The sequence below is a fragment of the Pseudorca crassidens genome, chromosome 3 (genome assembly GCF_039906515.1).
Source record: "Pseudorca crassidens isolate mPseCra1 chromosome 3, mPseCra1.hap1, whole genome shotgun sequence".
Taxonomy (NCBI): Eukaryota; Metazoa; Chordata; class Mammalia; order Artiodactyla; family Delphinidae; genus Pseudorca; species Pseudorca crassidens.
Genome location: NC_090298.1, coordinates 66,330,593 through 66,358,148, shown reverse-complemented (window position 1 = coordinate 66,358,148; position 27,556 = coordinate 66,330,593). Strand labels below are relative to the sequence as shown.

The 27,556-nt window shown below is 35.1% G+C and overlaps 1 protein-coding gene across 5 annotated transcripts in view; it reads right to left on the bottom strand.

Moving 5' to 3' along the window:
• The window catches only part of XRCC4 (X-ray repair cross complementing 4), a 316,241-nt gene that overhangs the window by 89,604 nt on the left and 199,081 nt on the right, over nucleotides 1-27,556 (bottom strand). For 2 of the 5 annotated variants that reach the window (XM_067731165.1, XM_067731166.1), the window contains exon 8: nucleotides 6,274-6,445. The exons of the other annotated variants lie outside the window; for them this stretch is intronic. In XM_067731165.1, coding sequence (XP_067587266.1) covers nucleotides 6,289-6,445 — 157 coding nt within the window. In that variant the 3' untranslated portion in view covers nucleotides 6,274-6,288. Of the gene's footprint in view, nucleotides 1-6,273; nucleotides 6,446-27,556 lie in introns of those variants that run through there. 5 annotated transcript variants of the gene reach the window in all.

Genomic DNA, 27,556 nt, shown 5'->3' with positions numbered 1-27,556 from the left:
TGCTTAGAAAGTACAGTTGACCCTTGAACAATGGGGAGTTAGGGGCGCAGACCCTCTGCATAGTCAAAATCCACCCCCCAAATGCAGTTTTTCTCTATCTGCAAATTCAACCAGCTGCGGATCACGTAGTATTTACCATTGGAAAAAAAACCCACATTTAAATGGACCCACGCAGTTTTAACTCATGCTGTTCAAAGGTCAACTGTAATTTTATAAAAGCATAGGGAATGATGGAGCCCAGAGTGGTCATGTAAATAATCTCAAAGCCTTTGTGGTAAATTCTGTAGATTTTTCTGCTCATCTTTCATTCATTCTCTTTCTAGGATAACTTTTTACTACTGCAGGAGCTGGAAAGCTAAAACTGTATTTCTGTCTCCTTTGTAAAACTACTGAGCTATCTAGAAGGTGAAAAGGCGGCAAAGGACACCTTCTTGACTTATTTTACTGTCCCCCCATACCCCCAAAAGCAAAGTCTTAATGGAAAATTAAGAGGTGGGTTTTTTTTTGTTGTTTTTTTCCTGCAGCAGATTCCTGTGCCCATTTTTCGGCTGTGTGTCAAGAGGCAGTTGTGGCTGAGGTGACGGTCAGAATACAAGTTCCAGTGGCCATTCACCAATTTTAGGGTGTCATGCAGAGGAGGTTCCTGGCAACTGGATTAGAGTTATGGTAATGACTTCTTGTGTTCTCATGGCAGCGTGAGGTAGACCATTCTTATAAGTCCACTAGAGCACAGTCCAGGTTTTCCAATGACTTTGTGTGTATTAATTTTCTGTGGCTAAATTATGACAAACTTGGTGACCCACACAAGAGAAATTTATTCTCTTACAGTTTTAGAGGCCACAAGTCTGAAAGGAGTCTTACGGGGCTCAAATTAAGGTGTTGGCAGGACTAAGCTTCCTCCAGAGGCTCTAGAATAAATCCATTTCCTTGTCTTTTCCAGTGTATAGAAATACATTTCTTGTATTCCTTGGCTCATGTCCGCTTCCTGTGTGTTCAAAGTCAGCACCTTAGCATCTTCTCTGACTCTGCTTCCGTCACATAGCCTCCTTCTCCTCTGTTTGAAATATCTCTCTTCCTCCTCCTAAATAAGGACACTTGTAATTGTATTTAGGGCTCATCTGGACAATCCAGAAAAATTTCTGCATCTAATTATCCTTAATTTAATCACAACTGCAAAATTCACTTGTCATATAGGATATCGTTCATGGGTTCCAGGGATTAGGACTTGGATGTCTTTGGGGACTATTATTCAGCCTACCACACTACGCCTTCCTCTTTCACATGTCACCACATGGGATAACACAGTCACAGGTTCCAGGCATTAGGAAGCTGACATCTTGGGATGGTGAGTGGGAAAAAGCATTATCCTACCTACCACAGAAAGGTATAGAACACATGTGAAAACATGATATAAAAATAATCAACTTTTGGGCTTCCCTGGTGGTGCAGTGGTTGAGAATCTGCCTGCCAATGCAGGGGACACGGGTTTGAGCCCTGGTCTGGGAGGATCCCACATGCCGCGGAGCAACTGGGCCCGTGAGCCACAATTACTGAGCCTGCGCGTCTGGAGCCTATGCTCCGCAACAAGAGAGGCCGCGATAGTGAGAGGCCCATGCACCGCGATGAAGAGTGGCCCCCGCTTGCCACAACTGGAGAAAGCCCTCGTATAGAAACGAAGGCCCAACACAGCCAAAAATAAATAAATTAATTAAAAAAATAAAATAAAAAAAAATAATAAACTTTTTAATGCTGCCAGGAGAATTTTTTTCTTTTATCACCTTCCCCACATCTGGCCCATCCTTCCTATTTAGCTTGGATTCCTGCTGCTCTACTAGATAAACCTCCTGCTAGAGCATATCAAGCGTCCACAGGTGGCCACATGGACTTCCCCCCTCTGGAAGGAGGTGGAATGGCCTCCTCCTTCCTCTCCCTAAAGCTCAATTCTCCCTCATTATTGCCAGGACCAACAGAAATCCTTCCCACTCCCTAAAATCTTCCCCCATCACTTCAGTTAAAGAGAGTTTTAGGATCCTGTAATATTGCCTTTACCATCATAAGATTTATGACTGTGTGCAGTTATCTTCACATATGACCACATCTTTATCCTCAGAAGGAATGTAAGCTCCTGGACATCAGATACTCTAGTTTGCATTCACAGGCAGTTAACTATTTGTCATTCCTGAATACAGCAAAAGGAAATTCATGCTACTAAGCTTAAAAAACATGTTTACCTTTTTTAAACAGTGATTCCTCTCCCGTTGCGGAGCACAGGCTCCGGATGCATAGGCTCAGCGGCCATGGCTCACGGGCCTAGGCGCTCCGTGGCATGTGGGATCTTCCCAGACCGGGGCACAAACCCGTGTCCCCTGCATCGGCAGGTGGACTCTCAACCACTGCGCCACCAGGGAAGCCCAACAGTGATTTTTTTTTAAACTGAGACATAACTGAATGTAACAGTGTATAAATTTGAGGTGTACAACATGGAGGTTTAATACATTTATTTATTACCATATTCCTATTTTTATATATACAGAATATGTGTATTTGTTCTCTAAACTTCCTATTACATAAACATTAGTTTTAAAATTCTTATTAATTTCCTGTGCTTTCACTTTGTACTTAGACCAGTCACCAACTGCAAAGAGATGACAGTAGATGAAATGTAAAAGTTCCTTTTTCCTAAATCCTTAATCCATTTGTGAAAAGACCCAAAATAATTCTTTCTGTTCAAAAAGCACAGAAAATCACATTCCTCTAAATATTAACAAAAGTAGCTTAACAGAGCATGGATAAAATTTCAATTTTAATATTTCAATGTTTGTAATTTAATGTGATCGCCATAAATAGCCATCTCAAAAGGGCAAATTACATTTTCTACGGATAATACTCTCTTAAGAGTTGATCTTACTATGCAAGAAATGAAAAGGATGGTTTCCATATCATGAATTCCTAAACATGGAACTATGGACAACTCAAATCAGATTTGAGTATTGGGATAAAAATATTAATTGAAATAATTATGAATGAAGACTAAGCTGCACAAAGATTTAATGATTATGAAAGTTAAAATTTAAAGAATGGCTTGTGGATTATACAAGGAGTAAAAGTCAGTTAGAAACATTTCATTTAAAAAACACAACTAGGATTCTATTTACTATTATTTTAAGTTCAGGAGATATTATTTAATAAGAACCTTTTTCTATTAGGTAACAAACATGCCAAATATTACAAGTACTTACATTTTCTCAGGATGTAAATAATTTTCAAAGAGAACTTTTGAATTAAGGACAAAAAACATGTTCAAAAGTGTGGAGGACTTTTGGCACTGACCCTTCTAAGGAAACCAGGTAATTATTCTGTAAAATGCCTGTATCCATATATTAAACAAGATCTCTATGTTCTCCAAAAGATAAATGGTTAAAAGTTGTCTATTTCTAGGGCTTCCCTGGTGGCGCAGTGGTTGAGAGTCCGCCTGCCGATGCAGGGGACACGGGTTTGTGCCCCGGTCCGGGAAGATCCCACATGCCGTAGAGCGGCTGGGCCCGTGAGCTGTGGCCGCTGAGCCTGCGCGTCCGGAGCCTGTGCTCCGCAACGGGAGAGGCCACAACAGTAAGAGGCCCGTGTACCGGAAAAAAAAAAAAAGAAAAAGTTGTCTATTTCTATAATATATTAAGTTCTTCCCACACACATATTTTTTCATTCAAATATCCCCTACCATGTACTACTACTTCCATCCATGTGCCTATGCTTCTATCTATTCATCTATCCATGACATTTATGTCTATTACATTAAAGGAAATAAACTGCTTACAATAAGTCAATGCTTTCTTAGTAATCTGACTACACAAGGGTTTCTCACTGGACTCAAACTTCATTTTATTGGTGGAACTCCTTCTTCAAATGAAATCTTGTAGAAGTAATCTAACAAGAAAAACAGTAAAAAGTTAAACTGCTCTGGGAATGAGGGAGAGGAGGTAGGAGGAAGACCGTCTCATTTACCACCAGCTCCCTTGGTCCTCCAAAATATATCTGACAAATTTTTAGGGCTTCATGAAACACAGTTGGAAAGGGGGGAATATATAACGTGCTTTAGTGAGACACAAAGTATACTGCGTGTTTCATAAGGGCTTTCTTCACAAAAGTTAAAATATAAGGTTCAATCATTTATAGTTATTTGATCTGGAATTTTCTATCTGTAATTCCACATGGTTCTAGATAGGCAATCCTTTATAGCATGTACATGTAGTAAAGAACTGAATACATAACCACATAATGCCTCCTGGCTTTCACCTTACTTATGCAGTTCTCTCAATCTTCCTGCTATGCCCTACATTTCAACTAAAAAAGAACTGCTAACTGCTTTCTGCCCCTCATGCATAGTTTTTGTTTTTCTATTCCTGTGCTTCTACATCTGTCATTCTCTGTTGGGATTCTGCCTTGCCTTCACCATTCACAAACCCAGCTCTTTAACACTTTGGTATAAAGCTTCCTGATAGTCATGACTTTCAGTGTGCCCTCCACCTGGTCTACGACACCCTGCTTATGATTCTCTTAACAAATAAAAATATTTTCTTATAGTTTTCTTAAGATATCTGTTCTATTTTGCCTTGAAGTATAGATTTTGTGTACTTGTTCATCTCTCAGCTAAATTATAGCTATGTCCAGGGAGTTACATTAAGGAAAGCTGGTAGCCCCTCAGTGTTGAGTATAGTGTGAGATCTTTCAGAATTGCTTATGGAAGGGCCATAGATAGAAAAATTACCTATTCTCTACAACTCCTCCACTGCCCCCAAATGCCAAACAACTGGCAGAAACCATGTATAACCACTTTTTAGAAAAAAGTGAGTAAACATTACTAATTTGAATTAATAAAATTAAAAATCCCATCAGAATTCCCTGAGTGCTTTTCGAATTCTTCCATTAGCAAAAAAGTGTGCTGGACTGAAATACTTTGGGAAAAAGTCTTGTACCTCTGTTCAATATCTGGCCAGGGTGAGGCTAGAATACACAACAGAGGGAGCGGGAATAAAGGAAACTGTGCTCTCCCTCTGGTGTAGTAATAGCCTTGAATCCCCAACACGAGCAATTCTGACTACTTACTGCCGCAGAAATAAGGTCTGACCAAAGCGTTGAACAATGAAATATTTTAGAGTTACAAAATTTCCCTTTCTCCTTTCCCCTGTTTTTTGTTGTGCTCTCTTCTCTGTTCTGTATTTTGTGCCTCACAATGGAAGAAAAGAAGGCACAAAGATGAGTCAGGATTTCCAGCCTCTGTGATAGAAACACTGGCTGAGCTGAAGCACTTCAGTGATGCAGATTCCTGTTGCCTAATCGGCCCTCTCACAGGAGTTGGGGAGGGATATTGCTGCTGTGGCTTTGCACGCATCATCCACTCGCCACCAGTGCCAGGTATTGTTGAAAATTCTAAACTATACAAAGTCTAAAACAACAATGGCTGGGAACTGTATCACTCCATCTCTATGACACTGACACTCCTTTGATCATAAAATTATTTTTGTTAACATAAAATCTTAAACATTTGGCACCCGAAGTCAATCTTAAGAGTCCACAATCTTAAGAGATTTACCTGATTACTTGAATGTTTTTAAGTTTGGCTCCGCTTTAAATTGTGACTATAAAGCCTAACATGGGAATTCAATAATCTGTGATTTCGTCTACTGAAATATTTTTCTTTACATGTCTAAAATGAGATGAACACAGAATGACAAATTAATCTTAAATAAATTTTAATGTGATGACAAATTCCATGGTTTTTAATAACTACTCATTTTCCTACTTCTTGGTCCTCATGAATATTTACTGATGTATAGATACAAGCACTGATTATGCAACAGCACATATAGGTATCATAACAACTCTTGATGAGGACCACATGGTTTCTGCTCACTAAGAATTTGCAGTCTTCTGTAGAAAATTCACTGGACTGTTCAGGGATAAAATTGGTATGGTTAATAGTTTTGAGTTTTTTCAGGATAACTGAGCACTAATGCAAAAGATGTTCGCTGAAAACTTTTGTTTTCCTTTCTAGAAGGTTTGTTTCCTACTTTCCTGATTTAATTAATAGAGCCTGCAGATTAAAGTTTAATATCTCCATCATGTGATGATCCTGAGAATCAGTTCTCACTGCGTTGTGATCCTGAGAGATTATTCTGAAGCTCCTTGGACACTGTTATTTTAAAAATACTTAATATCATCTTTCTCTTTTTTAATTAATTCTGCTTGAATTTCTAATTATTAAGGCTTTGTATAATTAAGCTGTAGTTACAGTCAGGGAGTATAATATAAAGAGGGGGTACCTTGACCTGGGTCAAGAAAGTAGAGTTGACAATGCTCTGAGATCTCTGGGTAACCTAGAAAAAAGACCTTTGATTGCTGTGTCCATCCCCTGCTTTGGAAAGTGGCATCAACAGTATACTTCCCAGGACTATTGAAAGGGTAAAATAATAATAATGATAATAACAGTATAAATATATGGAAAATAAATGAAAGTAGGTTATAATTTTATTATTATAAATCAGAATAATATGCTATAGTACAGACCCCACTAGCCAAGTATTTTACAACAATTTTATTTAGATAGACATTTCCCAATGAAATGGCTGAGAAAGTTGCTGTTTGCATAGAGGCTAAATTATGATGAATCCCTCCTTGCAGAACATATTGTTTAATGAACTTTTATTTTGATTTTCTTTGACAAATTTGGGTTAATTTCTCCAGAATAACCAACTTTTAAAAACATATTACTCATATTAAGTTAAAAACTAAAATCAATAAGGCATACTATACTACTTATTTTATTAAATTATAGACATGCATGTCTTGTGAGTATAATTCTCTGATTTCTCACTATCTTATCTAAGAACATCATGTGTTAGTTATTTTCTAAAATACTCCTATACTGATTGCTTTATGTTAAACAATTTACCATCTTATATTTGAGAACAGGTTATATGTGTATGATTTTAGTTAGCAACAATGTTTTATTGCTGTGGACATGTATTATAAAAGTTATGGTAACAAAATCCATATTTACACAGTAAACCCTTTTTTCCAGGACAGACTGAATTACAGAGTAATCAAATTTATAGCATTTTGTTAATTTTTGTAAATTTTTAAATAGGTAATATATATACTTGGTAAAAACTTTAAAAGGTACACAGTGGTACACAAGAAACAGATCTTCCCTTCATTTTTATACCTTCAGCCAATAACTCTCTCTAAGAACTAACTGCTATTATCAATTTCTTAGCTACACTTCCAGAGATAATTCTAATGAAACTGAGTTTTAATGCTTTTAGATTTATATATTAAACCAGTCTAAGTTAATGTGGTAGGCCATGGTATGTTGTAGGACAGAATTTTCCAAAGGGTGATTTTCAGAATTAAACTATAGACTTAGTTCACAATAAAGGTTTCAGTATTGGTGTGTTACCTGTAATAAATGTATCACACTAAAGCAAGATGTGAATAATAGAAGATGAGGGGGGGTATATATGGAAATACTCTGTACTATTTTCTCAATTTTTCTGTAAATCTAAATTAAAACTATTCTAAAAAATATAGTCCATCATAAAAAAAAAGTTCATTTGGGAGCTGAAGATTCCGTTCTAATAGGTTGCTGTTGTGAGGTCTTGGTCAGCTCAGTATAATGGTCTTCTCAGCTGCAAAATGATTAGTAAGGTTTGGGTTTTTTTCTTTTTTCCCCAATCACTATAAAATGTTCTCAGGATATGAATTAGTTAGAATTAGTTTATTTCCATGTTTGTTATTAATTCAGAAATTCAACTTCAGTTCAGTAATTCAATTTAATAAATATTTTTAGGTTGCTATATCATACCAACCAATCTGAGTGTGTCTTTAAAGGAAACAAAGTTTTTGTTTTCTGAAACAAAGGAAACATTACTCCTAGAGTTTTATCTAAATATCAATTTATGCAAAAATCTATAGTTTATGTGAAATTTTTACAGCAAAAAAGCAAAGGTAAATTTTCTCTAGACAATATCTAAATGATTATATATTTGGGAGGGCACTCAACTCTTGATTATCTGGTAGAAGATAAAGTAATAATTAATCATAAAGAGTACATTTGTAAAGAAATGAAAATTACTATGAATAAAACAACTATATACCAAAAGATATTTGTAGTAATAAATAAACGGTACAGAGCTATCTAAGATAGCCTGATAGACTAGGCCCTATCCCTCAGTTCATACAGCAGTACTTGTGGGGTACAGGCATACTTCAGAGATAATTGTGGACTGGGGTCCAGACCACTGCAATAAAACGAATATCGCAATAAAGCGAGTCACATGAAATTTTTGGTTTCCCAGTGCATATAAAAGTATGTTTACACTATATTGTAATGCTATTGCACACTACAATATAGTGTGCAATAGCATTAAGTGTGCAATAGCATTATGTCTAAAAAATGCATATACTTTAATTAAAAATGCTTTATTATTAAAAAATGCTAACCATCATCTGAGCCTTCAGAGAGTCACAATCTTTTTGCTGGTGGAGTGTCTTGCCTTGATGCTGATGGCTGCTGACTCATCGGGTGGTGGTCACTGAAGGTTGGGGTGGCTGTGGCTATTTCTTAAAATAAGACAACAATGAAGCTTGCCACATCAATGACTCTTCCTTTCATGAACAATTTTTCTGTAGTATGCAATGCTATTTGATAGCATTTTACCCAGAGTAGAACTGCTTTCAAAGTTGGAGTCAATCCTCTCAAACCCTGCCATTGCTTTATTAAATAAGTTTGTGCAATATTTATTCTAAATCCTTTGTTGTCATTTCAACAATTTTCACAGCATCATCACTAGCACTAGATTCTATTTCAAAACACTTTCTTGCTCATCCATAATAAACAATTTCTCATCTGCTCAAGTTTTATCATGAGATTGCAGCAATTCAGTCACATCTTCCACTTCTAGTTCTAGTTCTCTTGCTGTTTCCACTACACCAGCAGTTTCCTCCTCCACTGAAGTCTTTTGCCCCACAAAGTCATCCATGAGGGTTGGAATCAACCTGTTCCAAACTCCTGTGAATGTTGATATTTTGACCTCTTCCCATGAAACACAAATATGCTTAATGACATCTAGAATGGTGAATCCTTTCTAGAAGGTTTGCAACTTACTTTGCCCAGATCCATCATAGGAATTACTCTTTATGGCAGCTATTGTCTTATGAAATGTATTTCTTAAATAATAAGACTCAAAAGTCAAAATGACTCCTTGATCCATGGGCTGCAGAATGGATGTTGTGTGAGCAGGCATGAATACAACATTAATCTCATTGTACATCTCCATCAGAGCTCTTGAACAACCAGGAGCATTGTCAACGAGCAGTAATATTTTGAAAGGAATTTTTTTCTGAGCAGTAGATCTCATCAGTGGGCTTAAAACAGTAAACCATATTGTCAGCAGATGTGCTATTATCCAGGCTTTGTTGTCCCATTTACAGAGCACAGGCAGAGTAGATTTAGCATAATTCTTAAGGGCCTTAGGATTTTCGGAATGGTAAATGAGCACTGGTTTCAAGTTAGTCACCAGCTGCACCAGCCTCTACCTAACAAGAGTCAGCCAATCCTTTGAAGCTTCGAAGCCAGGCATTGACTTCTCTTCTCTAGCTATGAAAGTCCAAATAGCATATTCTTCCAGTATAAGGCTATTTTGTCTACAATTAAAAATCTGTTGTTTAGTGTATCCCCCATCATTAATAATCTTAACTAGATCTTCTGGATAACTTGTTGTAGCTTCTACATCAGCACTTGCTGCTTCACCTTGTACTTTTATGTTATGTAGGTGGCTTCTTTCCTTCAACCTCATGAATCAACTTCTGCTAGCTTCAAACTTTTCTTCTGCAGCTTCTTCACCTCTCTCGGCCTTCACAGAATTGAAGAGAGTTAGGGCCTTGCTCTGGATTAGGCTTTGGCTTAAGGGAATGTTGTGGCTGGTTTGATCTATCCAGACCACAAAAACCTTCTCCATATCAGCAGTAAGGCTGTTTTGCTTTCTTATCTTTCATGTGTTTACTGGCATAGCGATTTTAATTTCCTTCAGGAACTTTCCCCGTTGCATTCACAGTGTGGCTAACTGTTTGGTACAGGAATCCTAGCTATCAGCCTATCTCTGCTTTTGACATGCCTTCCTCACTAAGCTTAATCATTTCTAGCTTCTGATTTACAGAAAGAGTAAGACTCTTTCTTTCACTTGAACACTTAGAGGCCATTGTAGGGTTATTAATTGGCCTAACTTCAACACTGTATTGTATCTCAGGGAATAGGGAGGCACAAGGAGAAGGAGAATGATGGGGGAATGGTTGGTGGGTGGAGCAGTGAGAACACACACAACATTTATTGATTAAGTTCGCTGTCTTACATAGGTGTGGTTCATGGCAGCCCCAAACAACTACTATAGTAACATCAAAGATCACTGATCATAGATCACAGTAACAAATATAATGATAATGAAAAAGTTTGAAATATTCTGAGAATTACCAAAATGTGACACAGAGTCATGAAGTGAGAAAATGCTATTGGAAAATGACTTGCTTGACACAGGGTTGGCACAAACCTTCGATTTGTAAAAAACAAAACAAAACAACAAAAAAACCCCACAATACTTGAGAAGTGTAATAAAGTGAAGCTCAATAAAACAAGGTATGCCTGTATTCTAACACCACTGAGCAAGAATTTTAGTTGAACTTCTAATTAAGGGTAGTAATGAAAGAGAAAGGAGGCATGTGTCTGCTTAATTCAAGACTCATAAATACAAGGATCTTTACTAAGAGTTGTTTAACAGCCCAGTACTTTTTTGGCAGATAATTTACATGGTCTTGAATCCAAGTACTTGTATTTCTTTTACACTTTTGGGTAACATCTGTGGACTGTGTTGAACTACTAGATTATTCATAAATTTGTTTTATGTCATATTGTTATTAGTTTTACAGTTTTGTATTAACCATGATTCTGGGTAGTCTGTGGTTTCCTTTCTATCTATTCACCACCCCATTTATGCCAGTTAAACAAGGGTTGAATGTAGTTGAGTTCCAAGTAATTAGTTTTACTATATTCTCAAATTGTTTCCTGATTTGCCATGTGTCATCTGCAAATATTATCAGAGTTTTCCCTAATTATATTTGTAACCATTTTTTAACTTGAAGTTGCACTCAGTTGAATCATTCCCTCAAATCCTTTATTCTTAAATAGTTTACGCCACATAATATTAACTAAATATAAGTAGGGTATGTGGTATTCTTTGTCTCTCTAATTGAATTTTCTATTGTATTATTTGTAGGTTTTTTTGCTAGATTATACTTGATTTTCACAAGTCATTGCAGTATAAAATTAAACTTATTTTAATTGACCCATTCTTTAAAATTTGCCATGAAAATAATCTCTCTTTTTTACAATTTGGAAGTATAGTAGATTATTGCTGTTACTTATTTTCCTTATACTTTATATTATACTACCACAATAATAATCAAAGCTTTCTTATAAGAACATCCAGTCACCAGCCAACATTTATGTGATGTCTCCTATACTATGTAATAACTGTTCTTTCAAATGCATGTTTTGCTTTAATTTTACCCACAATGAGATATAGTTGAAACCTTTCTTCACACATAAATTTAAAAATATATATCCATCATTTTCCTTTACTGTTAGGGCAGCAATATATCAATAGATAAAGCATGGATTTTAGACTGTTACTCCCCAGGTTTGACTCCCTTTTATACCACTTATAATCTGTGATTCTCTGCATCTCAGTCTTCTCATGTATAACATGGGGATAAAAATACTAGGTATGTCATAGATTTAATGGAAGGATTAACTAAGGTAATGCATGTAAAGCACTTTGAAAAATTGCTACATTTTAAGTCCTTAATAGTATTAGCTATTATTATTTCTGCTGGTGTTATTTTTCAGCCTCCCAAGAACCCTTATGAGCTATTTCTCCTTGAATTAGGTCTTCTACAATTTGTTTTCTATTAAAGATGAAATTTGTGTGTCACAATAAGCTGCCTTACAGCCATCTGATTAACTTTACCCATTAAGTTATTCTGCTTATACCTTTAGTATAAATCTTGCTAAATTTTAGCTTATAAATTTGAATGATTGTTTCCAATATTTGAAAGGCTAGGTGTTTGCATAATATCTCTTGCTTAAAAGAACTAAACATGCTGGAGTGTGAGTGTGTGCGTGCGTGTGTGTGTGTGTATGTGTGTGTGTACACATATACATACATTTGTTATTTTTCTTAATAGCATTGGAGAGCTGATAAAGTACTAGGGAAATTATTAGAATACAATCTAAGGAAGGCAGGACCCTAGAGAGTTAAAATGCACTAAAGCCTTTTTTTGCCTGAGGACATTTACTGGAACTTTGTGACCCTAAGCTGCAGTTTTCACACAGTTGCGGGGCACAGGGGTACAGAGACAAAGCTTAGGGCTTGCCCAAAGAGGAGACCCTCCCCCATAGAAGTGGGTCACCCGAGATTCATTTAGTAACCACAAACCTACCCTTGGGTATATTTGCAGCTCAAATTAATGTGACTTGGGTAGTTTAAAAAACAAACAAACCAAACCAAACCCTCAATGGTGACTGTGTTAGCTGGATTGTGGTAACTCTTTCACAATATACACATATCATCATGTTGTACACTTTAAATACATTACACTTTCATTTGTCAATTATACCTCAATAAAACTGAAAAATAAACAAACAAAAACACCTCAAACCAGGTAGTTTAAAGTAGTTGAAGATCATTAGTGCCTCTTTGTGGCAGAAGCAATGACAAATATTTTTCAGAGAAAACACCTTTATACTAGGTCTCAAAGAACTCCTACCAGTAATTTTCTACAGAAAAATGAGTATCACACAGTAAAAAATTACTTCACTCATAAAGAAACAACACTTATGAACAAGAACAGTAGAAACAAGAACAACAGAAACTGGTTGCAAAGATTTCAAATATTAGAACTAACAGACAGCAATAAAATAACAATGCTTACTAAATTTCAAGAAATAAAAGATACTCTTAAGAATAGTAACAGGAAACTATATACAATGATAAAGCATGTTTGAAAGAGAACCACATACAATTTCTAGAAAGAAAAAATATAATACCTGAAATTCAAAATTCAATGGTCAGGCTTAACAGAGATTAGGCTTTCAGATATGAAGAGAGAATTAGTAACCTGAAACATGACTAGAAGGAATTATGCAGAATTCAGCATAGGAAGCCAAAGAAAGGTTAAGAGACATAGAAAATAGAGTAAGATGGCCTTACCTAAGTGTAATTTGAGTTCCAAAAGAAAGGGACAGAGAGAATAAGGCAGAAGAGATATTTGAAGAAATAATGACTGAGAAATTTTCGGAACCAATGAAAGTGACCAATCATTCTCCTTAAAAATCACAAATCACAAGCAAAATAACCAAAAAGAAACTCACACTTGGATGTACCAGAGTGAAACTTCAGAACACCAAAGACAAAGAGGTAATCTTAAAAGTAGCTAGTGAGAAAAGGCAGATTACCTCCCAAAGAGTGATTGTGAGACTGTCAGCAAATGTTCAGTTTCCCATGAAATTAAATCTTTAGCATGTTGAAAGAAAATAACTGCTAACCCAAATTCTAGCTCCAGTAGAATTTTCACAAGAGCAAAAGTCAAAGACATTTTTCAACCCACTAAAAACTGAGAAAATTTGCCTCTAGTAGAGTTTCATTAAAGGCAATTCTGAAGAATGTATTTCAGATAAATGGAAAATAATCCCAGATAGTAGTTCTAAAATGCAAGTAGTTCTAAAATCCAAGAAGGAAAATAAGAACAGTGACAGTTATAAATTTGTAGATAAATTTAAATGAGCACTGGTTATATATATGAAATAATAAGAAGAATGTCTTTAAAAAAAAAAGACAGAATTTAACTATCCTCAAATACATTAAAATAACATATAACTTTGTGGGATTTGGGTATTAAAGGAATTTAAAGGAATTAAAGTTTAAAGGAATTCAAGTGTTCCAAATATTGTGTTCTCTGATGGGAGCAAAAGGGTATGTGATTGACTTCTACACTTTCATAAGTTAAGAAAACATGTTGGAATTATAGAGTAGCCACTAAAAGAAGAGAAACAGTATATTTACTCCAAAACAGTAAAAAGACAAAAGTTGAAAGACAAAAACTATCAGATGAGATTAAAAAAACAAAACAAAAACAAACAAACAAAAAATGCAGTTAAATGCAGTATACCAGAGAGATTTCCAAAACGTAAGGATATCTAAAGGTAGAAAGTAGCAAAGATGGAAAAACATGTATACCAGGTAAATGCTAACAAAAAGAAAATTCATGTGGTTATATTAATATCTTTTATTGAGATAAACAGCATTACTAGAAATAATGAGAGTGATTTTACAATAATTTAAAGATTCCATTTTTCAGGAAGATAAAACTATTTTATCTAATAACATAGACTCAGATTAACAACTACATAAGATATAGACAAGCTTATTATGCTAGTGAAAGATTTTAACACATCTCTTTTCATAGAATAACCAGAGGAAAATGGATGTGGATATAGATTTTAATAAGAAGATTAACAAATTTGACCCACTGAACATATATAGAACACTTCACCCAACAAATGCAGACATATTCTCTTCTAGCACATATAGAACATTTATGGTGCCTAAGAAAATTTTCAACAAACTTCAAAGGACTGAATCCATGTAACATGTGACCTAAACTCTGTCACTTATTAGCTTTGTGACATTGCTGAAGTTCTTTGGCCTTTCTGAGCTTCAGTCTCCTAACTTCAAAATGGGGTAACAATGGTATACGTCAGTTGTGTAACCAGAAACAGAAAGAGATGATGCACTGACGGGTCCTACACGCAATGAGAGATGGTTTAGATTTTAAAATAATGAATTTAAACAAGGAATGGCATGATTAAATATGTTTTAGAAAGATCATTTTGGCAGCAAGATGGAGAATGGCTTAGAGAAAGGGAAAACTAGAAGCAGGGTGATATGTTAGGAAAAATTATAATACATCAGATGAGAAATAATGAGGGCTTGAAGAGCGTGTGAAAGGACATATCTTCACAGATATTTATCTTCCTGTTTACAATTTCAGTGCCAAAGAGAACTAACAGAAACTAGGTCTACTAAATGTATAGCTATTACTTTAAAATTCTTTGGTGAATAACTGAAAATGTTAAAGCACATAATTTTTTCATTCATTAAAAAGAGAGAATTTAAGACACAATCTTTAAGGCAAATGTCTCTATGACCTACACGGAAAAGCAACTGAGCTATGGTATATTTTATTTGTGTGTATATACATATATTATATAGATAACAGATATAGATTTATTTTTTAAGTAAGTCTATTTTTAAAGTATTCTCTGATCTCACTCTTTAATATCGTCTAAAGTTTAATAATCCTCACTGTTAGGTATTTCTTCACAGCCAATCCCCCAAAGCAAACACTGCATATTTCTGTTACCTGCTATTAACAGATACTTAAAATACTTGCCTATTAATGTATTCGCTAAATAATCTTAGAAAACTCAAGAGAAAATATTTCTATGCACAGATTTTTGAGGCCATTCAGTTTGTTAACACAAATGAAGCGAATATTAAAGAAAACTCTATTTTCTTTATAATTTTCATTTACTTGGAATTTGGCTAACATATAAAAGTATATGTAATTTAAATTTGAGTAAGTGAAGTTAAAATTAGTCTGAATAATATGTCTGTGTAGCATAAGCATTCTATATGGAAGAGGTCCCCCCCAACTTAGTTTTGCTTTTGCTTTTTTTATCATGGACTCAAAGGCCATAAGTGGTAGGAAGCAAGATTTAAATTTAGGGGGAATAACAGTTGGCTAACGTAAATGATAGTGCTGATATGGACAGCTATTGCAGAGAATGCCATTGTGGCACATCCTTGCTAAAAGAGTTCTCATTTCTCATAGTACCAAATTAATTTTCATCTGCATGTCCTATACAAGAGTGTCATAAAAGAAAATGAGATTCATTCAAAATGAAAGGGTGTGCTGAAATAAAGTGTCAGAATAAGATGGATGGAACAGGCAAAGAGGTAGATGTGATTCCAAGCGATTTTACACATTGTTTCTGCCAATCATTTTGGAACTCTTCCAAACGTTATATCGAATAAAGTCTATCTCAAGAGAGATTTGTAATTTATATAATTTACACTTTGGCAAAAAGTAATGCTAAGTATCACTGCTGCTGCTATCTGGAAAGAAGAGCAGAGGGGCAAAAGGAGATCAAGGTCATGTTTATTTGCTACTTCTCTCTTATCTTCCACTGCAAAGCATCAAACTGTATCTTGAATCTGACAATACATCACCCCTTTCATCTTTCATCTGGATTAGAGCAGCCTTTTAACTGGTCTTCCAGAGTTCCACTTGGGACCACTTTCAATCAATCTACCATAGAGCAGAAAAAGTGATCTCACAATGTAAATCAAATAACAAAATTCACTGTTTAAAACCCTGCAAGTTGCCCAAAGCACAAAGAATAAAATCCAACCTCCCTTACTTTGGGCTCTAAGCTCTGCATGATCTGGCCTGCCTAACTCTCCGTGTGTGTGTGTGTGTGTGTGTGTGTGTGTGTGTGTGTGTGTTAAACTCCTGTGTATGTTACTACCCAACCGTGCCGAGTTTCTATCCACCTTAGAACATTTGCATATACCCTTCTTTCTTCACGGAATACCTTACTTCTAAAAGCCTATTCCTATATAAACAGATTACATGCCTATGTAAACAGATTACATGAAGCTTAAATATTACCTGCCTCGAGTCTTTCCTGACCACGTATCTCAACTCCCTGTTTTTAGCATACATCATAATGTATGATTAGTTTTTATATTTGTCAACTTTTTACAAAGTTACTTTCCTAACATGGAAGCTCTATGATGACAGAGTGGTGTGTATCTTTTCTAATGGCATCTTTTTATGTACAATTTTTTATTACAGAAATGTAAGGTAGATTATTCTATAATAATCTTACATTATTCTAATGTAAGGCACATCATTTTTTTTTTACTTTGAAATAATAGCACAGTGTATTAAAAAGTGTGCTCCATACTAATACATGACGTTTGATGAAAAAGTGGTCCTAGGTCAAACAATTCTTTGCAAGTGCTACAAACTATATGTTCTTCTTGAGGGTCCCCAATGCACATTAGGATATTGAAAGCTTCGAGAAGTAAAGGAATCCTTTCAGTTTTACTCAATCCATTGATTACTGTATTTATAGATTCTGCAAATTCCTTCTTCATTTTCTTACTTAGTAGCATTTATTAACCTCTTGAGGTATTAGTGTTCAACATAAGAAACTTTGAGAAATGATCCTATAGAGTTCCAGGGAAGAACAGTTTGTTCATCGTCTTTTCTATTTACCTACCTAAGTGTATTCAAGGATTTCATCACAGCACCAAATGGTTCTCCCCCAAACCCTCCTATTCTATAAAAATGTCTTTAAATGTCCTAAAAATGCCTTTAAAAGTTCTAAAACAATGTCAAGAGGTGGAAGAAAAGCATGATCACTAAAGTTAAGTAAATTTAGATGAACTAGTAATAAATCACTAATAATTTACGCATACCTAAAATTCAGGCCTAGATCCAGACTTTCCATTTTGTGTGTTTTATTTTCAAAACATGGTCCTTTAACCATAATTATGCTAGTTTTAATGTTATTGTTCTTCTTATTATTTTATTTATTTTTGTTTGTTTGTTTGTTTTCTTGTGATCCAATAAGGCAACCAGAAGTCCTCTCAATTAATTCCTACAAAGCTATTCAGGTAGAATTTGCTGCTACTGGTAATCTCTGGGTATGGTTTTTATAGGCCACACATATTCTTTGAAGTAATGTAAGTGTTACTTGGATGTCCACTGCTCCTAAACATTTTTGTTTAGCCAGTTCACTACAAGTTTCACTGATAGTCATAAATACTTGGAGTACATGACTTTTTATAGCATAATATAGTGAAGATAAATTTCCATTGGTGAAGCTATTTTTATTACTCCTTGAACTATTTTGGTTCAAAACACCAAAAATTTAAACCTTGAATTCAACTATACTGAATGTTTGTTTTTGTTGTTCCCATTATCTTTTGATTATTTCTTTGGCACAAAATACTATTTGAGTAGAAAAAAATCTCTAAGTTTCGTCTCTGTAGTTAGGAACTTTTGTAGATATACATGCCATTGGTTAAGCACAAGTATGTCTGTTAGCCTAACAACAGATGGTGTAAATAGTCATGGTCATTTTTTTGTTGTTGTTATATTTTATTCTTTAGTCCACAGAGTGTTTAAAGTATTATTTATACCTATTTATGATAAAAAGAGAAAAAGACAAAAGTTAAACATCTTTGACCATTTTGGAAAAGAGATATAAAGAGTTAAAGTTAGATACTAATGACATTATTAATATCTACAATTTTATAAGTGAAACCAACTTTAAAATATCTATACATTGGTTGCTTTTACAGTGTTAATTTAAAAGAAACTTTTGTAACCTACTCTGTTCAAAATTGCTTCTGTAGTTATAAATTCTTGTATATTCTAACCTTTTTCTTAGGTAATCTGATGTAAAATCACATTCATTCACTCATTTATTAATTCAAGAAATATCTCATGTTTGTCTAACAAAGTACAAGTATATTGCTAAGTGTCATGGAATACAGAAGGTGCCAGGGCACTACCTCAGCATTCAAGCAGCTTAAAAACCTAGTATGGAGGTAATTCACATACATAAATACCAGGCAAAATGGATTAAAAATTAGATGATGTACTTAATAGCCTACAAGCTCAAAGAGGAAAGATTGTACTCAGGATTTCCAGGAAAGTCTGGTAGAAGAGGTGACTTTTAAAGGCTAGGACTATAAAAGAAGTAGGAAATAAGAATTTTCAAGCAGAGAGTTTAGGCAAAACAAAAACATAAAAGTGAAGGGATGAGAAATATTTGCAGAATTTCAGTAAGTCTGATTTGAGAACAGTAACTGATAAGTAAATCATAGGGTAGTATTAGGAGATAAGACTGTGGAGGTTTGGTCATGAAAAAGGACATCATTGTCTTTGGGAGAGGAGGGAAGAAGCTATGGTGATATATAAGACAAATATGACTGGTGACAAATAATGAGTGGAGAACATCTTCTACTGGGTCCATGACTAGAGACAAAGTCGCTGGTGTGGTGGGAATGTATCCATGGAAAGAACAGCTTAGTCAGATGACAAAAATGGAGATCCATATCTTTATTTACATTTTAAATTATAACTGTTAAATAAAATTACATTGAGCAAGAAATGGGCCAGTAATAAATCTCACTATTATTTCTATTGTTTATGACAATAGGAACTAATTCCAGTTCCTATAATATACTATATACTGAGTTTAAAAAGATCACTTTATCCTGTCACTAAATCTACAATAAAATAAAGACTTAAGTTCCTCTCTTTTCTAGTGAACTAAGAAAAATCCAAAATATACTTTTTGTCAGCTAGTCTAGAAAATAAACAAAAGACACACATTTGATGAAATTGTGAATTTATGAAAAAATAATTTCATTAATATGCAATTGATCAAACAACTAAACCAAAAAAATAAAAGGTGGGGGGGAGGAAAGAAAGAATTGCTGGTCCATTAAGTTCACTGGGATGTTAAGTAGCCTGTAAGTATGAGAATAAAGAAAGAGTCCTGCTGTGTTTAACTTGCAGAGCTATAAATTATTTTATCTACAAAAATAAATCATTTCATTAATTTTGGAAATATGGTACAATTCAAAATTTCATTTATATGAAATAAAATAATGCCACTTCATTACCATAAGGCAAACAGTGGGAAAGTCGAATACATATTTAAAGATTTACTTCAAATTAGATACTAGAGCTTAAGTTTGTGGCTAATGAATACCACAAAACACTCTGAATTCTTCAGCAGAAAAACATTTAGTCAATCCCAATTATTCTGGAGGATACTTACTAGAATTGGTAATAATTGTAAACAGAAAGTGCTCTCTGCAAGTGTTTTCCAAAATCCCATGAGACACTCCAGTAAAAGGTGTTTTAAATTCAAACACATTTGGGAAATGTTGATTCAATAAAGCTAACACGTAAACGTTCACTGTGAATCTCAGGGAAGGGCTATAGCCTGCAAAGTTTCCCCAAAGCAGATGGCTAGGGAACCTCTTACTTGCCGGACAGTTCTTTTTTACTATTTCAAGGAACAAACTCTGAGATGCTGCTTTATGAGAAACGATGGGATTCAGTTTTCCCTACAAACTTTGGTAGTTTCGCTTAACCTTTCTTTACGCCTTATTCACAGAATGTCCTCAAGTCCCACATCTTGCCCTATACCTCAAATATATATAAATACACACACATACACACAATATATATGCCGCAGTTATACAAATACAAAATTTTAAATATGTATCTTTCATATCTATCTACCTATCAAAATTTACCCTCTCTGAGCAATGCCCCAGGATCCAGTTGTTTTCTCCTTCCCTTTCTCCCAAATCAAAAGTCTTAACACATAGTGCCTCTGAATCAGGTGTCATAGAAAAGCACATAATTTGGCAGATAAAGTTGGTAATAATCAGGTGTACAGAAATTTTAAAAGCATAGGGCTATCTGTCTTAACCTAAAGAAATAAACCATAAATAGTAAATGAAGTTTGAAGGTGGATTAAGTCAGAGGGAAGATGTTCTATTCTGCTGATTCAACAACTATGCTACATAAGCATCTATCCACCTTGTTATGTGTAAGTCCAGTAACAAATTTTTATCCAAGGAAAGCACTGCTATTATTCTTTGGGAAAAGTATTTAAATTTCTCAATGTTCTTCTTCTACCCTTCCCAACACAAAAGAAAAAAACAGAGAAAGAAACAGAAAATAGAGAAAGAAAGAAATAGAGAAAGAAAATTCAGGCACATTTTATAGGAAAATGACAAAACATTTTTTTTTTTTTGCGGTACGCGGGCCTCTCACTGTTGTGGCCTCTCCCGTTGAGGAGCACAGGCTCCGGACACACAGGCTCAGCAGCCGTGGCTCACGGGCCTAGCCGCTCCGCAGCACATGGGATCTTCCCGGACCGGGGCACGAACCTGTGTCCCCTGCATCGGCAGGCGGACTCTCAACCACTGCGCCACCAGGGAAGCCCCAAAACTTTTTTTATACATATTTTATAAATTGTATAATTGCATAATCCTAGTGTGAACTGTGACGTAGAATTATATAATTTATGAGCTAAAACTACTCTTACTGATGACCTGATCCAAAAGTCTCACTTATGTATGAAATTTTAAAAGGAAGGAGAGGTGATAAATGAACTCAAAGTCACACAAACACATGGCCTAACCAGACCTTAAAACCCAAATCTTTCAACTCTTTGTCCCCTAGGCTTTCCAATTCACCAGAGTGCCTCCCACATTTTTGTTTTGTTTTGCTTTTGAAAATCTTCACACACTGCAGAAAAATAAGATATAGTAATACATTTTGTGCTTGTATTCTATGTACTTACATATCTAAATATTAAAAGTTACCAACAATGTTTATTTTATTTCCTTTCTAAATTTATTCATATTCATCTGCTGATTTTGAAGTCTTGACAACACATGCATAACCTACCTAAGCTGAAACATGACAAAGTAATGATTTTTGTGAGTGTACATTTCTCCTTCAAAAGTGATACTATTATTGGGACTTCCCTGGTGGTCCAGTGGTAAAGAATCCACCTTCCAGTGCAGGGGACGTGGGTTCGATCCCTGGTTGGGGAACTAGGATCCCACATGCTGCGGGGCAGCTAGGCCTACATGCCACAACTGCTGAGCTTGCATGCCACAACAGGAGAGCCTGCGTACCGCAAACTACAGAGCCCGTGCACTCTGGAGCCTGCATGCCACAACTAGAGAGAGAAAAACCGCATGCCACAACTAGAGAGTAACCTGCACATCGCAACGAAGAGCCCGGGAGCCGCAACAAAAGATCCCGCGTGCCGCATCAAAGATCACAGGTGCTGCAGCTAAGACCCAACACAGCCCCCCCCCCCCCAAAAAGTGATACTGTTATTATCATGCCCAAAGAAAAGCACATCTTTACCGGCCAATATTCACAAGGGGTGGTAATTTTGTAGCATTCTACAAATCTCTGAATAGTGACTATTGACAAAAGGATAAAAATTCAATTTATTTAGATTAGAGAAAAGAAAACTGTAGAGAACTTAGACTTCTTTGTATTAATTTAGAAAATCCCTGAGCTCTCTAAATTACTACATGAGCTCTTAAACAAGAAGTCACAAATAATGAAAAATTTCCTTTTATGCAAATAATAAGGTGAAACAGATTCTTCCCAACTATTTTTCAGTCAAGAAACTGCTAGCTTGAGTCTTAATAATGTGCTTTTTAAGTGTCCAAGTAATGAAGATTTATTTTTAGCAGAGAATCCTTATAAATCATATGGTACAGAATATAATCAGAGTACTTGTAATGTAGTTATCATGCAATAAGTATTTATAAAATGAATGAAATACAGATAGACATTTAAGTTCTGACTTTCTTAAACAGAATTAATAAAAGTATCCACTTTATATATCATTCTTATATAATGTATACATAACCACATTTTTATAATTTCTCAATTGTTAAAGCTGAATTTAGTCAACAATATTTCAGTTCTCTGTTTTGGATTAAGTAAATTTAATGTATTACATAAGGGAGATGTCCAGTTTCATTTCTGATATGTAACGAGCTTGGAAGTCATCACTCCTATCCTTACAAATAAAGCTGAACAAACTGAAAATCAGTTTGTTGGACCAATCAGATAATTGAGATTGGAGAGCAAACCACCACCTCAAAATCTGGAGAGATAGGTTAATCCAGATTATCAAGGCTGAGATCTGTTTCACTGGAGTTGAGGACCTGGGAGCCATAAATTGGTTAAATGGCAATGCATTGCTGGAGGCTGAATGTAGACCAGCTGGAGATTAAGAAACTCCTGGGGCGGGGGGCGGGGCACAGTTTTGGAGAATCCCCACCCTTTCCTGGATTTTGCCTCCAGGAATCCCACCAGGTTCTCATAGTAAAGATCCAAGAAAGATCCTCTCCTGATTCTAGCAGGGGGGAGGGAATGAGTCATCTTTGTGAAATACACCCAGAGACTCTCTGTAGCAAAGGCCTACTCTCCAGGGAAAAAGACCTGATCTGAGCTTCTTCCCACATGGGGTAAGGATATTTCTCATGCTCCAGCCTCCCTCCCTTTCTTATTTCACTTAAGAGGAGAGGGGAAAAAAGAGCTATAACACCAGATAAACACTTGTGAAACTCACAGCCCCAAGACACAGGCCTGCTGAAAGACTGATATTTAATCATAAAAAGGTAGAATGCCTTTCTCCTGCACCATACCATCACACCAATAGGGTTTCAGTAAAACACAGTTGATTAGAGTCGGAAGAGCTGGAAGATGCAGACTCTCTTTGAGGAGAAGTATTCAGGGAAGTCCAAAGATAAGAGGAGAGACAAAAACAAGGGCACCGGGGGAATCTGAAGCTTCTGACAATAAACATTAGATACTGCACAACTCCTAGCACAGTAACATAAATCCTCACATTAAAGTCCTCTTCAGCTCCTATTACTCAATACATGTTCAGCTTTCAACAAAAAATTACATGGCATGATAGACAGCAAGGAAAAAAAACCGTGTTAAGAGTAAAAGCAAGCATCAGAACCTGACTGAGACATGGAATGGATGTTGGAATCATCACACAGAGAATTTAAAATAATTACAATGAACATGTTAAGGGTGCTAATGGAAAAAGTAGACAATTCGCAAGAACAGATGAACAATGTAAGCAGAGAGATGAAGACTCTAAGAAAAAAATCAAAATGAAATGCTAGAAATCAAAAGCACTATAATAGAAATGAAGAATATATTTGATGGGCTCATCAACAGACTGCACACAGCCAAGGGAAAAAAAAATCAGTGAGCTTGAAAACAGGTAAGCAGAAAGTACCAAAACTGAAACACGAAACATTAAAAGAATGAAAAATGACAGGATATCCAAGAACTATGGGACGATTTCAAAAAGTATAACATATAGAGGAAGCAGAGTAGAAGAAATATCTGAAGTACTAACGTCTGAGAATTTTTCAAAATTAAAGACAGAAAACAAGCCACATATCCAGGAAGGTCAGGAAATACCAAACTAGACAAACACCAGAAAAAAAAAATAAAACAAAAAACATACACCTAGGCATATCATATTCAAATTGCAGAAAACTAAAGACAAAGAAAAAATCTTGAAAGAGGCAAAAGCAGGTAAGATATCTTACCTAGAGAGGAACAAGTAAAGAATTACAGTGGACTTCTCATCAGAAACCATGCAAACAAAAAGAAAGTGGAGTGAAATATTTAAAGTGTTGAAGAAAAAGCCCAAAAACCTAAAAGTCTATATCTAGTGAAATTATCCTTCAAAATCAGAGAAAGAATGCTTTTCTCAGAAAACCATCAAAAAGATATAATAGACAACAAAACGTAATAATCCTAAGTGTGTATGCAGCTAATAACAGGGTCAAAATACAAGAAGCAAAACTGATAGACCTGAAAGGTGTAAAAGACAAATCCACTATTAGAGTTGGAGATTCAATACCCTTATTTGAGTAATTGACAGATCAAGCAGGCAGAAAATCAGTAAGGATACAGTGGGCCTGAATAGCACTATCAATCACCTTGATTTAAATGACATTTATAGAATCCTTCATCCAACAACAGCAGGATACACGCTCTTCTCAAGCTCACAAGTAATATTCACAAAGATAGACCATCCACTGGGCTATAAAACATAGCCTAACACATTTAAAAGAACAGAAATCATACAAAGTATGTTCTTAAACCATAATGGAAATAAACTGGAAACCAGTAACAGAAACGTTACAGCTGGAAAATTCCAAAGTATTTGGAGGTTAAACAACATATTTCTAATTACTTCCAAACAACATACTTCTAAACACATAGGTCAAATAAAAAATCTCAAGAGAAATTTTAAAACTCTGAAGTAAATGAAAAGGAAAATACAACTTATTAAAATTTGTGGGACGGATGAAAAGCAGTACTTAGAGGGAAATTTATAGCTTTGAATGCATATATTTGAAAAGAAGAAATATCTAAAATCAATAACCTAAGCTTCCATTTGAGGAGACAGAAGACTAACTTAAGCTTAAAACAACCAGAAGAAAGAAACAGTAAATATTAGAGCAAAAAACAATAAAATTGGAAACAAAATAGCAATAGAGAAAATCAATTAAACCAAAAGCTGTTTCGTGAAAAGATGAATAAAAATTATTACATTAGACAATGTATATGGAAGTACCTTGTAAACTGTAAATATTTTATATAATACTGAATTTATTCATTAATTTAATATATGTCCAAATAAGAAAATTAAACATTTGGGGGAAAACTGAACATAGTACAGATGGTGAAAACACTGACAGCAATCCACAGTCTTTTGCGTAATTTATGGATGAGATGTATCACAAGGATTTTATGATTAGATTCTAGATACCTGCCTACACTTCCATCCTGAATCATCTATAAGATTAGCAAAGAAAACTATTTGCATTATAAAATGGTGTTGTAAGTTGTCAGGCTGAAATAATCAAACATCAACATCAATAAAATTTAACTCACCTTTATTTTACAACCCTTTGGATTAACTTTTGCAGAATAAGGTCTAGAGAGCTGTGCTATCTTCTCCCTGTTACCCTGGGATGTTGAGTTGTACATTGTTTGAAAACAGATTTCCTTGTCAGATGGATAAGCTTCTGCCAATAATTTTGCACTGAAGATTTTTCTTTTTCTTCCTCATATTGTCCCTGAAACCTTATGAATGGACCAAATACCAAATCCACTGACAGATCTAGTATGTATGCCTTTCATTTCCAATTGCCTATCTAAGAATGTGTTGACTAGAACTGTGTGTGTATACATACATATATTATGTATATACACACACAATTCATATACATATGTGTGTATATATGTATGAATGAAAGTGTATATGTGTATGTATATGTGTACACACACACACACACACACACACACACGCACACCCCTCTCCAGTTGGTTCTGTTCCTCTGGAGAAGCTTGACTGACACAAAATTTTCTATTTGTTCATTTCTGCCTTAAGCTTCCCAGTGACACTGATGCAATGCTTAGGTCTTTGACATTTAGAACCAAGAAGATGGCTCATGTTCCTGGAATAATGATGTTCAATAACTTTTTATTTTCATCTGATCTAAGCAGAAATGGGAAAATACGTTTTCACATGATAAAAGTCCCAAACAACGAATTCTGTTCTTAATTCCATCTTTACTACCAACTAAGAAATTTTTAAGGAAGCCTTCTTATAAGGGCTCCAAGACATATACTACACATTAGTATGTATTTGCAGTCTAGCTAAGAATAATAAAAACTTTCACCAAAACCTTGCAATGTTTTATGATCTAAATCAACAAAGTTTTACAGTATGTGTTAAGTCGTTATGCTACATAGCTACAAATGTTAAACAATTATTTTCAAATAAAAATTACATAATAATAAAGAGAAACATTTATTATCATAAGATATACACTATGCTATGTGTTTTACATGGATTATCTCATTCAACATCAAAACAAGAGGAAAGAAACAAACGAAAAACTATAAGCTATGACCTCTTAATATGACCTTTAACAGAGACGAAAAAAGTTTAGTGATATGAAGTAATCTGCCTGAGGTCAAAAACGCTGGGAGCTCATGATTCTAAAGCCTGGGTTCTTAACTGCTATTTAACCAAGAAATGATTTTGAATGAATAGAATTCATTCCACCTTTCCAAACCAGTGACTGACTATGTGTTGACTTTGTTGTAGTTACTGAAGAACAGAGGTCAGTGGTACGCAATTCTTTTGAACAATTTCTAGGATAGGAATGTGACTAGCAGATAATCAGATTAGTATAAGTATCTGAAAATAGCATTTAATACAGTCTTTGAAGCAGAAAATGCCAGGAAAAGGTAATAGCAACTATCTTTCAACAGTTTAACTCATATCTGTTTAATTTATAGCAAACATCAAAATTAACAAGAAACTGATACGTGGCAAAAAACTGATTTTGATAGCAATATGTGTTCATTGGAACCTCATAGTTACCACTATAGAGTGAGATCTGCTATTAGGCAAGCTTATTTTGGAGTATACTATTTAGACATGGATCTGTATCCTTACTTTGCCATATCCTTGGGAAAGTTCGCTTGGGAAAGCTCCCTGTACCTCAGTTTCTTCATGAGTTGAATGAGGATAACAAGACCTACCTTGCAAGACTGTTGTAAAGACTAGAGAGAATCTATGTAGTGAATGGTGAAAACACAGTAGGTGCTAAATAAATTATGGCTGCTGTTATTATTGCTATCATTATTACTGTTATCACAAATAAATGTAGAGGGTTGCCTGTATTATAAAGAGCAGATC